This window comes from Prosopis cineraria, unplaced genomic scaffold, assembly GCF_029017545.1.
Source record: "Prosopis cineraria cultivar Desert tree isolate PC_DT_omini unplaced genomic scaffold, ASM2901754v1 PC9, whole genome shotgun sequence".
NCBI classification, from domain to species: Eukaryota; Viridiplantae; Streptophyta; class Magnoliopsida; order Fabales; family Fabaceae; genus Prosopis; species Prosopis cineraria.
Window position 1 is genome coordinate 30,118,499 of NW_026555340.1, and position 14,648 is coordinate 30,133,146.

The 14,648-nt window shown below is 36.3% G+C and overlaps 1 protein-coding gene across 1 annotated transcript; it reads right to left on the minus strand.

The window, feature by feature from the left end:
- Positions 1–738: 738 nt before the first annotated feature.
- Positions 739–13,768, minus strand: LOC129320389 (protein BONZAI 1-like). The gene is given in 18 exon segments (XM_054965817.1): positions 739–1,084; positions 1,174–1,270; positions 1,776–1,889; positions 2,154–2,215; positions 2,218–2,317; positions 2,417–2,526; positions 2,529–2,553; positions 2,646–2,722; positions 3,022–3,136; positions 3,261–3,363; positions 3,457–3,518; positions 4,058–4,192; positions 4,280–4,465; positions 5,504–5,560; positions 5,782–5,830; positions 5,926–6,074; positions 13,333–13,380; positions 13,531–13,768. Coding segments are annotated over 18 exon segments (1,731 nt in total). The 5' UTR covers positions 13,681–13,768; the 3' UTR covers positions 739–992.
- Between the last annotated feature and the right edge of the window lie 880 nt (positions 13,769–14,648).

The window sequence follows — 14,648 nt, forward strand, 5'->3', positions numbered from 1 at the left end:
GCTTAATTTTATATAAAAGGTTTAAGATTAGGCTCGTAAATTATTATTATTATTATTATTATTTTATTTTTTAAAATTTTTAAAAATTAACATTTTTAATTATAATATTTCATATATATTTAAAAAATACAAATTATAATGTTTAAAAATTAAAAATAAATAATATAAATTTTAATTTTAAAGTATAAACATATATTTTAAAATTTAAATTTAATTTAAAAATTTAAAATATTTTATTTTTTAAGAGAAAAATAAAAATAAACTTAAAAAGACCGCCAATCCGTTTTCTCAAACTCAAAAGTCCAATTTTCTTTAAAAATTTTATATTTTCAAGTTTTTAAATCCTTATAAAAATAGACTTAAACAAATAACTTTTCAAACTTGACTTTTATTATTGACTCTAAAAATAATATGAACAAAATTATACAAATTAATAAAATACAATAATAATACTTTACAAATTTATTTTTTATAATAAAATTATAAACTCATAAAAATATCCTACATCTTTATTCATTACATTATAACATCATTTAATTTTTTCTTTACTTAAAGAGTAATGTTAATAAAATAAACATTTCTTCCAAAATTATTTTATAATTGAGAACAAGTGAGTGTCACATAATCTCCTTTTGTTTTCTCCCAAGTGGATAAAATACAAACACCACCCCCCCCCCCCCCCAAAAGCATATCTAATAATCTACCCTCGGCGTAGTACAAAATTGTGTTCGGCGGGAAGAATGGAAACTTTTGTAATATTAACTTTGGGGGGACCAACCAATCCCAAACCCAAAACACACGAGACGAAATGCGAACCAATACCTCATCATCTTACAGGTGAGATAACAGGTTGGCTATGGTGAAAACCTTTACCCCTTTTCACAAAGATTAACAGAGTGTTTTCAACCCTACAATTCTGAAAAGGACCTTGAAATTGCACAACGATCAATGAATGGAGAATTTTATATGTACAGTCTTTACATGACTAGAAACTAGCTCGGTTGGATATTTCTGGCTCGCACGTAAGTCAAAAATTGCGTAGGTAATTCCGCTAGAAGTGCTTGAACTACCGAAATCTCTCCACCTGCAAGGGGCATATAACATTTAGAGGCGCTTAATCAGCTAGGAATACGCTGCAAACGTTTCTATTGTAATTTGCAAGCTGATACCTACTTTGAACATCCCGAAATGGAACAAATTGGACTATATCGCGCGAAGCAACCCGACCAGATGAACTTTCAAGCCTCTCTCCCTTGTCAGCGTCCAGAACCTGCCCAAGAAACGGAAAGTAACACTGAATATAACAGTGAATTACACTCGATAAATTACATTTGCACCTATATGTTCCAAAAATATCATCTGACTGTTTGACATTTGATTTATCTTCGCAGAAACATTATCTACATTTCGGCCAGTGAAATCAACTTATTGTACGCACTAATGTAATTTTATCCTTAACCGACTTGAAAAGGAAGCTGTTTTGATTTTACACTTCAACATGAGATTATGATGCTATTTTTAACATGAAAATAAGGGTAGCTCCACAATTTCGTTTTTTAAAAGAATACACTTTTTAAAAAAATAACTTCATTGACAACAAAAAACCAGAATAAAAAAGTTTTCGCAATATATATTACATGCCAGGTTGAGCAATATTTTTAAAGAGAAAAGGTATCACGTACGATTTATTTAAACTTCAAGGGAAGTAATGAGATTTATTCAAATATGGCAATATCAACTTTACACGTAATGAGAAGAAAAGTTGGATCTAATACCTCCATTTCTTTGAAATCAGCTCCACCAACTCCAAAAATAAGAATTGACAATGGCAGATCAGATGCTTTAACGAGAGCGTCTTTTGTTTCTTGGAGATCTGTAACTACTCCATCCTGGGATGATATCAATTAAATCTCAGAAGAGAAATTGAAAATCAACGAGGTGGAACAATCGTAAACTTTCTTGTCACTTCTCAGTATAAATTATCTGTAGTGTGGAGGACCGAATATAAGAACCGTCCTTTACCACACCGGGCCCTAGAATAAAATCGATGCATGTAATACATGCAACAAGCAAATAATAAAATAAGCACGGAGTTATAATTAAAGTCACATTAACTTCCACAGATAAATAAGCAAAAATAGTATAGTTCTTACGGTGATAATTAACAAAACAAAATACTTTCGTCCACCATTTGCAAGAGATTGGCTGGCCAAAGAGCAGCAGCGCTTATGACAGGTCCAAAAAGAGTTGGCCCAGCAAGTGAAACATTAAAGAGGGCACTTGTGTATGCTGCCATAATTCCTTGGATCCCTTCCACCTGCAATAGAAAGACATGAATAAATATTGAGGAACTACAACTATCACGTTGTGGTGAAAACCCCCGGGGAGTGGGGAGGATCAGGCTTTGCAGTTCAACCTCACAGTAATGGCTGCTTCCATTCAAGTTGAAACAATGAGAAACAGGACCATCAATTGGTCGTGCTCCAAAACCCCATGTAGGAAACCTCTTGTCCGAATCATAAAACTTAACACGTCCCCAACCTCTAAAATTGCCTGATAAAAAACGTTCATAGCTCATGGATAAGAAAAAAAAAAAAAACAAGTAGAATAATGAATCAAATTTGGAATCAAGAATCATTTCTCACCTTTTGGTATGCATTGGGCCGACCTGAAGGATCTATATAATGTAAAGAATCAGGAAGACGTGGATTTCCATTTGAAGCTGATAAATGAGAGAAGTTAGGCCACTACAACATCTTGACTCTTTGGTATCGCATATATAACCAGAATGTCTAGAGGATATATAATTTTACTTTGAAGAATGGCCATGCAAGGTAAACCCTACACAGCAGCCTCCAAATTATACACATGTAACACATCACAATATTTCCTAATATAAAAGTAATAAAAAAACATTTTTTATTAAAAAAAAAAGATTTAAAAAGCATGTCAAGTTTTACACCAGTGCCATATAATATACATTGAAATTTGACACGTGTATTGGGTTGGCATGTGGAGTACCTGTGAAATCAACAGCCACCATGAAGTTCAATTCAAATCCCGCAGCCAAGTAATCAAGGAAAGTATGTTGGACACTTTGAGTAAGCCTGTCCACATATAGTTGGCTCTTTAATACCTGTATCATACTTGAAACACGTACAAGCATTCAAGATTCAAATAATCCTCACTAATAAAAGACCTTGTTATGATTAACAGAGAGAGGTATTCATGCGGAAATAAGCTTGATTAATATTATAGACCTTGTTATGATAATTTTGTCCACCAGCAGTTGGCAAGAACAAACTTTCTCCTAGACCACCAGAATGAAGCTTTTCCAGCTCCACCAAAGATTTCTGCACTTTTCTGTTATTTAAGAATAATCATAATTACCCTACATTTTGTCTTGGGCATGGAGATAAGAAAAAGAAAAAGGACAGCTATGAAAGAGTTTATTACCCTATTAAATCATGTTTGCCATTGCTATTGAAGTTGTAGCATTCTATTATTAACGGATTATCCTGTGTGTCATAAGAATGGAAAATAATGAGGGGATTTTATGATCAAATCCCAAATTTATTGTCACTATTATGGGTCCCTGTTTTGCATGAAGTCTTAGAAAAAAGTCACACTATTTATGGTTCACGAATAGTACAACTTGTTAAAAGTTTTATATTATATATAGATATGTAGAATAAGTCAAGTGCCAGCATATAATTGTGACAAAGAAACATACCAGCACTATTTTTTTATTAAAAAAAAAACTAGCAGTACTCTTTAATTTAAGCTATGTAAAACAGTTAGTAAGATAAAACAAAAAACTGAACAAAAGGGTATCTACACACACACACACACACACACACACACTTTTTAATGAATAAAGTGCTCATTTTGAACTCAATAGAACATGAAGCAATGACCTTCCAATAAATAATACCTAAAAAAACACAAGGAACATGACATGTCTATTTATTCAAACATGACCAAAATCAGAAATATCTTCACAAAAGTAAGATAATCATGCCAAATGATAATTGTCCTTTGTCATTAGATTTCATACCTTGCTTCCTACTTGCTGAATATTCAAGAACACTGGCTTCCAAATTGGATTGAGATCATTCTTTATAACTTCTGTTTTGCAAATGGGAATTTGGGTACCACCTTCCACAAATTTTGAAATTAATAAAAAGGGATCCTGCATGACAAACAAAATCATGACTGGCACCAAAACTCATGATCCTCACATACTAGCAAAAAAAAGGGGGGGGGGGTATGCCCATACGCTCTTTAAGAAGAGATCTTTATTTTCCAAATCTGAACACCGGAATGTCATCTCCATTGTAGTCTTTGAGCTGACACATTCCTCTGCATGCACCAATAGCTTCCCACAATTTTGAGAGTGGGTTGATCTGGTGGCATGATCTTTGTACAGATCTAATGTCAATGATCGATTGGATTTCATAATTATCTGCACAGGCCGAACTGCTAATGTCAATGGGTTTAATTGTTGGGATGTTAATTTATTATTTTTGTAACAAATAGGGCAGCCTTTGATAGAAAATATGGCAAATATTACTTTAGAAGGAAATAATTTATTACTTCTTATTGCTTTTCATAAGTTTATTAGTTTGTTGCTCTTCATTTAATTTTTGTAAGATTCCTTCTTGTAAAGGAAACCAGGCAGCAAGTGGACATTTCCTTGTTAGGAAGGAATTTTTGTAAGTTTCCTTCTTGTGAAGAAAACCAGGCAGCAAGTGGACATTTCCTTGTTAGGAAGGAAACCTCATGCTTATAAATAGCATGACTTGTGTATTCAGGAGGCAATGAATGTTTGAAGCATTATGATTTTTTGAAAGCTCCATCTCTCTCAGTTCTATGTCTCTCTTCTGTTCTCCCTCTCATATTTTAGTCACTTCTCTCTCTTTTCACCTTTTCTGTTCTCACTTCCCCTCCACCTCCCACTCTCTGTTTCTGTTTCTTCTCCCTTATCCTATTCTGTTCAAATAAATGTGAGCGTGAGTGTTTGTGTTTTACATCAGCCTTATTTCTGTGAGAGCCTCTAGCACCAAATACATTATGCAATGAACAATGGCAAAAGGATAACTGGAGTAATACGGTCAACTCGATTGGGCCCCATGCATTGCATTTAGTTTAAGAAGAGCCGTCCTTGTGAATAATATGGCCTTCTAAGGATTATACACACACACACATGGAAAAATGTGTCTAGTTATTTGTAAATAAGGAAGTAGGCCATCAAAGCTTACATCAGGAATGCTCTTATCCTAATGTTTCCTCCATTTTTTTAAGCGTGTATTATCTATTTCCTTCATAAACCCTGCATGTACACTTTTCTTGGTGCTTAAGAATGGAACAAATGATCAGAAAGATCCAGGTTCATTGACAGAACTTTTCTCCGTCTTGCACATTTCAAGTCACCAAATAGTATAGACTTTTCATCTACTTGCAACACATCACAAGAAAAAAAGTATATTAGTCTTCATGTTACCTCAGATAATGCACAGGTTGCTTCACCCAGAAATTGCTGCTCTTCTAGTTTAAGCATCTGCCCAAGTCAACCAAATTGTTACAATCTGGAGCATCTTAAACTCTTATGCTTTGCCAACTTGATAGGACATTGCCATCTAATTAGTAAGCACATCAAAAGTATCCACTATAGGTACTATTATCTTTTCATGAAAAGAAAAGGAATATAAAAATCATTCATCATATCTTAAGTTATTCAAGGGAATAACTTATAAGCATAAATGCATCATAATACTGTACCTTTACATCTACATTGTGAAATTGAGTATCAACATCATAGACACGAAACCTGTGATGGAAAAATTTTAACAGAGATACACTTGGTCAAACAACAAGATGGTCATATGCTTTATTAGAAGTAAAAATATCAGCATTTAAACTTACACTAAAAACTGAACAACCTCAAAATGATACATGAGATTATGCTTTGTAATCCATGTGGGATTCAAGGAATTTAGAACTACTTCAGTGCGGCCAAGTTCCTCAAGTGCTCCATTTTTCCCTCTTAAATAAAGAATCATCATTGGATCACTCTGCAGCAACAAGAGCTAAATAAATAAAAATAAGACATGAAATGTCAACTTTCTAGATATAGATGCAAGAGATGACTAAATGTTGAGAATATTAAGCATAAAAATTATGACATGTTTTTATAATAATGTTATCAAGCAGCACAACTGTTAAAAATTAATCTGCAACAATGAAATATGACAGTCTCCCTTGATCCATATGGCATATAAGCTGAACTACATTAATGAAGCCCAGCTTAAATTCCTTCATCTCTCACTTGAGAGTAAAAATTGAACACATAAATACTCCTATCTTGCATGGAACAATACACAGTCACTGAATTTTGTGGGTTAATGATATTTTCAATTTATATTTTCCCCCACTCTCTTCAAAAAGATCATCCAGAAAAATATATTTGATATATCAACGGACCATTGAAGAACCAATTGTCTAGAATAATATTATGCCTGCAATTGCCCTGAATTCTCCTTACTAGAAATAGTCGATTTCCAATTACCAATGTGATTTGACATAAGACATATCTGGGATTATCTTATACCAGAAAGTCCTCTGCCCATATGAATGCTCCAGCAGTTAAGATGGAAGTGCCAATGACAGGAGGGAACAACTAAACTGTTGTATGTGTGTCAAAAGTGTGTGTGTGTCAAAGTCCCACATTGATTAAAAGAAAGACTCTCCTAGTGTATATATACTAAGGAATGAAGTGGGCTAGTAAAATGGGTTTGGAAGAGAAGTGGCCTCGCGCACATGAGACAGGCCAACTCAGGGCAATCGCAGTTGAAATCAGCCGATTCGCCCCCCCTGCGCGCGAGTTCAAGAGGTAGTAGGTTCCTTTTACCGGATTATTTTTACAAATAAATAATTATTTTGGCTTGTCGGAGAAACCCAAATTTTGGCTGTTTGGAGTTTGAAGTCAAACCAAGAACGTTTAGACAAATTAATTTTTTCTAAACGTTTGTCTTCCCAACGTTCCCAACGTTTCCAGACAGGAGGTTGAATGCGTTTTGTGTAACTCCAACGTTTCCAGACAAGCTTTTAAATAATTTTTATGAGACTGTAACCGAGCTTTTAAACCGGTGGTAACCCCCCAACGTTCATGTCCACCTTCGGGCTATATATAGCCATGGGTTCAGACAGAGCGAAATACAGAAAGCCTCTTGAGTCCTCGCGGTTCTCTCTTCCTCCCTTGTGAATTTGTCTGTGCACGTTTGTGATTACGTTTGGTCTCCGTTGTTCTGTTCCCTCATTCCACCGAGGAGGTGCTTGTTTAATCCTGGGGAACTGCCGGCCGTCAGACGGTGTGCCGAAATAGTTCTTAAGGACAGTGTCCTTCCGAGCACGACTCAAACAACCAATCAGGTGTCGCTGTCCACGCCTGCCGCCTGTGTGGCCAACAATCTTAAGAACTATTCAACCCAATGGCGACCAACAGTGCTAAGAATATCACTCCCGAGGGTGTGCCGAGTGGTTCGGCCGGAGGTCAGTACGTCCCTGCCGCTGTTGCCGTCCCTTTACCGAGGCCGTTTCCAGACATATCGAAGATAGAAGTCTTTGATGGCCGGAACTTCAAACGCTGGCAAGAATGTGTCTTCACCGTCCTTGGCATGCATGGTGTGGCTGCTGCTCTTGCTCAATCCGAGCCTCCTGCTGATACTGATCAAGCCCAGCGAGTTGCATGGACTCATGCAAACAAGGTATGCCGACACACTATATTAGCACTTTATCTAATGATTTGTTCGATGTCTACTATGTCTACAAGGAAGCTTGTAAGATATGGGAGTCCCTGGTTACAAAGTACATGCTGAGGATGCCGGTAAACAAAAGTTCGTTATGGGCAACTACTATAAATGGGAGATGACCGAAAACAAGGATGTGAAGGAGCAAATCAATGAATATCATAAGCTGCTGGAGGAGCTTCGTGCTGAAAACATCAACCTTCTAGACGAGTTCGTTGCTGGGATACTGATTGAGAAGCTGCCAGAATCATGGTCTGACTACAAACAGCAGCTGAAACACAAACAGAAGCAGCTATCCTTGACTGACTTGATTATTCACATCATCATCGAAGACACCAACCGCAAGGCAATACATGCAGCTCGAACTAGAGAAATGACATCCAAAGCCAACTTAGTGGAGACAAAGCCTCACAGCAAGAGGTATGATTCTAAAACTAAAGACAAGAGGAATAAAAATCTGATTACAAACCCAATGCTTCTAACCCCTCTTTCAAAAAGAAAGGAGACTGTTTTGTCTGTAGCAAACCAGGACACTATGCAACACAGTGTAGGAAGAGAGCAACCCGTGATAAGCCTTGAAAGCCAAATGTAAATTTGGTACAACGAGATGGTGACAGTGATGATGACATCATTGCTGCAGTGGTGTCACAAGCTCTCTTGATTTCTGATGTGAAGAAATGGGTGGTAGACTCCGGGGCTACCAGGCACATATGTGCTAGCCAAGAGATGTTTACCACCTATAATCCTGTAAAGGAAGGGGAAGACCATGTTTACCTTGCTGATTCCCGAACTGCTAAGGTTCAAGGAAAAGGGAAAGTGGTCTTAAAACTCACATCAGGAAAGACTCTGGCTCTGAACGATGTTCTGCATGTGCCTGAAGTTAGAGTTAACTTAGTGTCAGTTGTTCTTTTAGGGAAAGCTGGGGTTAAAGTGTCATTTGAATCTGATAAGATTGTAATGACAAAAAATAATGTGTTTGTAGGCAAAGGGTATTATAATCAGGGACTGTTTGTTTTGAATGTTGATGAAATGAATAAGATTGAATCTTCTGAGTATATGCCTGTTTATATGGTTGATTCCCTTGACCTGTGGCATGCTAGACTAGGTCACGCTAGTAAAGGTTATATAAATAGGATGCGACAACTTGGATTACTTTCTGAAATTAAAAACAATGTTTTTGAAAAATGTGAAGTATGTGCAGAAACTAAACAAAGTAAAAAACCTCATTTTTCTAGTCAAAGAAAATCTGAATTACTATCTTTAATTCACACAAATTTAGGTGACTTAAAACAAACCATGACTAGAGGTGGTAAAAAATATTATATCACTTTTATTGATGATTTTTCAAGATATACTAAAGTATACTTGTTAAGAAACAAAGATGAGGCTTTTGAAAAATTTCTATTATATAAAGCAGAGGTTAAGAATCAATTAAACAAAAGAATTAAAAGGGTTAGATCGAATAGAGGAGGAGAATATATTTTGTTAAATGATTTTTGTGAAAAAAAAGAAATTATACATGAGATAACACCTCCTTATTCTCCCGAGTCTAATGTGTTGCAGAAAGGAAAAATAGAACATTAAAAGAAATGATGAATGCTTTACTTGTGAGTTCTTCTGCCCCTGATAACTTGTGGGGAGAAGCTATTTTGTCTGCATGTTTTTTACAAAATAGGATACCACATAAGAAATCAAAGAAAATACCTTATGAGTTATGGAAAGGGTTTACCCCAAACTTAAAATATTTGAAAGTGTGGGGGTGTCTTGCAAAAGTTTTATTGCCTGATCCTAAAAAGAGGAAAATTGGCTCTAAAACTTCTGATTGTATGTTTATTGGATATGCTGAACAAAGTGCAGCGTATCGTTTTTTAGTTTTAAAAAGTGATGTTTTAGACCAAAACACAATTGTTGAGACTAAGATGCTGAATTTTTTGAACATATTTTTCCCTTGAAAATTAAGCATGTTTCTAAACCTGTTGAGAATTTAGAGTTTGAACAAAATTTAAATGAGAATTTGGTTTTAAGGAGAAGTAAAAGACAAAGGAAAGAAACAAGTTTTGGAGATGATTTTTACACTTATTTAGTACAAGATGAACCGTTAAATTTTTATGAAGCTATTTCTTCTCCTGATGCCAAATTTTGGAAAAAAGCAATTGAAATTGAAATGATTCTTTAAGGAAAAATAAAACTTGGGTTTTATCAAATTTGCCCCAAGGAGCTAAGGCTATTGGGTGTAAATGGATTTTTAAGAAAAAATATTTTCCAGACGGTTCAATTGATAAGTATAAAGCAAGGCTTGTGGCCAAAGGTTTTACTCAAAAAAAATATAGAGTATTTTAACACATTTTCTCCTGTGACTAGAATCTTTTCTATAAGAGTTCTTATTGCTTTGGCTTCAATTTACAAATTTTTTGTTCACCAAATGGATGTTAAAACCGCTTTTTTAAATGATGATTTAGAAGAAGAAATATACATGGTACAGCCTGAAGGATGTGTGATTCCTGGGCAAGAAAATAAAGTTTGTAAACTTGTGAAGTCTTTATATGGTTTAAAACAAGCGCCTAAGCAATGGCATAAGAAACTTGATCAAGTTTTGACAACTAATGAATTTTCTACTGTTGAAGTAGAAAGATGTGTTTATACAAAGTTTGTAAATAATGATTGTGTGATTATATGCTTGTATATGGATGATATGCTAATTTTTGGCTCTAGTATGTGTATTGTTAATGAAACAAAAAATTTTCTTTCTTCAAATTTTGACATGAAAGATATGGGTGAAGCCAAGGTAATTTTGGGTGTAAAAATCATAAGGAATGAAAATGGAATCTTGCTTTCCCAAGAACATTATGTTGAGAAAATCCTCAAAAGTTTGGACATCTTGAAGATGCTCCTTTAAGTACTCCTTATGATTCGAGTGTGCAATTAAAAAAGCACAAGGGTGACCCAGTTGCTCAATCTGAGTATGCACAGATTATTGGGAGTCTGTTGCATTTGATGAACTTTAATAGGCCTGATATAGCTTATGCTGTAGGCAGATTGAGTAGATATACTCACTGTCCAGGCAGTAAACACTAGGAGGCTCTGGTGAGAGTCTTGAGATATTTGAGAGGTACCATGAATTATGGTATATTGTATAGTGGATTTCCCGCTGTATTGGAAGAATACAGTGATGCTAACTGGATTTGGATTCAGAAGAGACAAAATCCACTAGTGGTTATATATTCACTCTTAGTGGTGGTGCAATAACCTGGAAGTCTGCAAAACAGACGATCAACACAAAATCCTCAAGGGATTCTGAGTTTATTGCAATGGAGCTGGCTGGGACTGAAGCTGAGTGGTTGAAAAACTTCTTAGCAAGTATTCCAATAGGTGAAAAGCCCACACCATCAGTGTCTTTACATTGTGATAGCCAATCTGCAATAGCAACGGCTAAAAATAAGACCTTCAATGGCAAAAGTAGACATATTCGATTGAGACATAATATTATAAGGCAGCTGCTTAAAGACGGGGTCATCTCAATCGATTATGTGAGATCAGAGTTAAATCTGGCGGATCCGTTAACTAAACCCCTAAGGAAGAAATTTATTATTGAAACGTTGAGGGGAATGGGACTTAAGCCTGTTTGAAACTAACGGTGATGGCAACCCAACCTTTGTGATTGAAGATCCCATGAAGAAGGTTCAATGGGTAAGAACAAGTCACTTGTTAGTTCTGCTAGCATTGAATTTTGTCCCTTCCTATGGCTTGAGAAAGTGCTAGAATGCATTGAACGAGGCTGAGCGATAGCTCTTAATGTTTTCATAGTCCTTACGGATGGTGTATTCATTGCAGATACACTTGATGAAAACACCTATACAAATGTGAAGTGAGGCCGCTCCTATGAGATCGTGGCAAAATCTCTAGAGCATTTGTTAAAACCAGGCAAGCGCATGGCCGATAACGTGCAAAACCATCGTTAACAGCAAGACTGTGGGGGTATAATCCGATTAATAAGACTTCTAGCACATGCTCAAGATCTGTTGGTTCAATAACGAAGTTACACCGACTTTTCTATGTACTAAGTTTTATTAGTCTAGGATTGGTTCAAGTCGACAGACACCAAATTCAAAGTGATTATCCTCCGTGTGAATAACTCAGACGAACATAGATTCTTTTGACACATGTGGGGAATTGTTGTATGTGTGTCAAAAGTGTGTGTGTGTCAAAGTCCCACATTGATTAAAAGAAAGACTCTCCTAGTGTATATATACTAAGGAATGAAGTGGGCTAGTAAAATGGGTTTGGAAGAGAAGTGGCCTCGCGCACATGAGACAGGCCAACTCAGGGCAATCGCAGTTGAAATCAGCCGATTCGCCCCCCCTGCGCGCGAGTTCAAGAGGTAGTGGGTTCCTTTTACCGGATTATTTTTACAAATAAATAATTATTTTGGCTTGCCGGAGAAACTCAAATTTTGGCTGTCTGGAGTTTGAAGTCAAACCAAGAACGTTTAGACAAATTAATTTTTTCTAAACGTTTGTCTTCCCAACGTTCCCAACGTTTCCAGACAGGAGGTTGAATGCGTTTTGTGTAACTCCAACGTTTCCAGACAAGCTTTTAAATAATTTTTATGAGACTGTAACCGAGCTTTTAAACCGGTGGTAACCCCCCAACGTTCATGTCCACCTTCGGGCTATATATAGCCATGGGTTCAGACAGAGCGAAATACAGAAAGCCTCTTGAGTCCTCGCGGTTCTCTCTTCCTCCCTCTGTGAATGTCTGTGTACGTCTGTGATTACGTTTGGTCTCCGTTGTTCTGTTCCCTCGTTCCACCGAGGAGGTGCTTGTTTAATCCTGGGGAACTGCCGGCCGTCAGACGGTGTGCCGGAATAGTTCTTAAGAACACGTCCTTCCGGGCACGACTCAAGCAACCAATCAGGTGTCGCTGTCCACGCCTACCGCCTGTGTGGCCAACATAAACTGCATGTCCTTTTACTCGTTTAGTGTTCACCATGGCCATCCCTTCACCTATATTTTAAATCTCAGCAAATTGGTATAAATTACACCAGAAGCAATACTGCAGCTGCAAGAATTTGCTCAATACTTTTATATCAAACAAACTTCAGATTCTGCATCATCATCTGCACTGACATCTTACACCAACTGAAGGGTGAGCTTTGTCATAAGTTATCAGCTAGAGATTGCAGGTCATGATTTCATGATCTATATAGCTACACAATCCTGATCACATTAAGTCGAATGTCACCTTAAGAGTTTTCCTTAACTTTATTATTCCGGAATATGCATAATGAAGTGCTTATCAAAACAATAGGTCCCAAATTATAGTTGAGCTGGAATAAAACCGAAATTAAAATGATAAATAGAAAAATAAGCCAGAATTTCTAAAGTGGATATTTTAACGCCAAAACCGGAGCTAACTTCTATCGAAATTAAATGGATTTGAACAAGGTTTTAAACATTAGCGACCGTGAAAAGTTACGAGATTCTACTTAGAGAGGTAGATTAACGAAATGCTTAATCAGCAAACCTTGGAGAGTACATCTCGGTCACGCAAGCCTGAAGCGGAATATGATAACTGCATCACGAAAGAGAACACAATAACACCTCCAAAATTCCAATTAAATCAGGCATGAATTAAAGCTCTGTCAGTGTAACCGATTCACGAGGTCACAGAAAAGGAATGTACAAAAAATACAGAGAAACATATTTCCACCAAACGGAGAACCTCGATCTGAGAGAAGAGGCCATTGTAGCCTCGAGACCTGAGGAACCTATCAACGGCATCATTGGGAGCATCGGCCGGACTGTGAGTACGGCCGGCCGTGCCGCCGATGGCCGCACTACCGCCGGCAACGTCGGAGCAGCAGTTGCCCATTCGAAGGTGAGCGTTGAAACCAGTGCGAGTAGCTTGACCTTAGAGGGCCCAGCGACCACAGCAGGCAACAAGCTGAGAACTCCAAAATAACGTCAATTTTAAAAAGAAACGATACCAAGTGCTGGCAATTAAAAACTTGATTTAAAAAAAAAAAAAAGAATTCGAGACCTCAAACCTCCATAAGGAAATAGAGGAAAGATCATTAAATTAAATTCGGTGATTTAAATTTCACAGTTTTTAAAAATATAAATTTAATTTGAAATATTCAAATTTCACATTAAAGAAGTAGTGGAAGGAGAAATTCATCAAGAAATACCCCTCCTATCTATGTCGCAATTTGGCAATTATTTATTAACCATCTCTTTCGCGGATTCTTCTTTATAAGTTGCAATTTATTCCTCCAAAAGAAACGCGTTTTACCCATGCTTTTATAAAGTCAATTTATTTTTTTGAAATATTTTTTAAATTTATATCTTAAAATATCATTTTTGGCCAAAAAAAATTCTTAAAATATCATTATTTTAATTTTGTTTCACTCAAATAATAAAATAATCATTTCATTAAACAAATTTGAGTTAGGTTTGGCCGTCGTCGGCCACAACTAGTGTAGTTGAGAGCAAGCTTGCCTGGAAGTTTCCTCTTCAATCACTTGACCTTGCCAAGGAAATGGGAATATGTGGATTGCGGGAGTCTGAGTCATAATTATTGGCAACGTCTTCATCCTCAGATAGGATGTCAAAGGAAAAATTAAGCAAAGCCAAACTTCTTGTCGATTCAATTCATCAATTCACTTGACCAGTTTCTCTTTGTATTTCAGTGCATGGAATGGAAAGGTATGTCGTTTTACTATGCACAGAAAATGTGTCAACTATTAATGAAATTGCAAAGAACAGAACCTAAAACAAATGAAAATAATAGCACACAAGTTGGTGTTCATAGTTTTTTTTAACGTATTATATTCATTACGA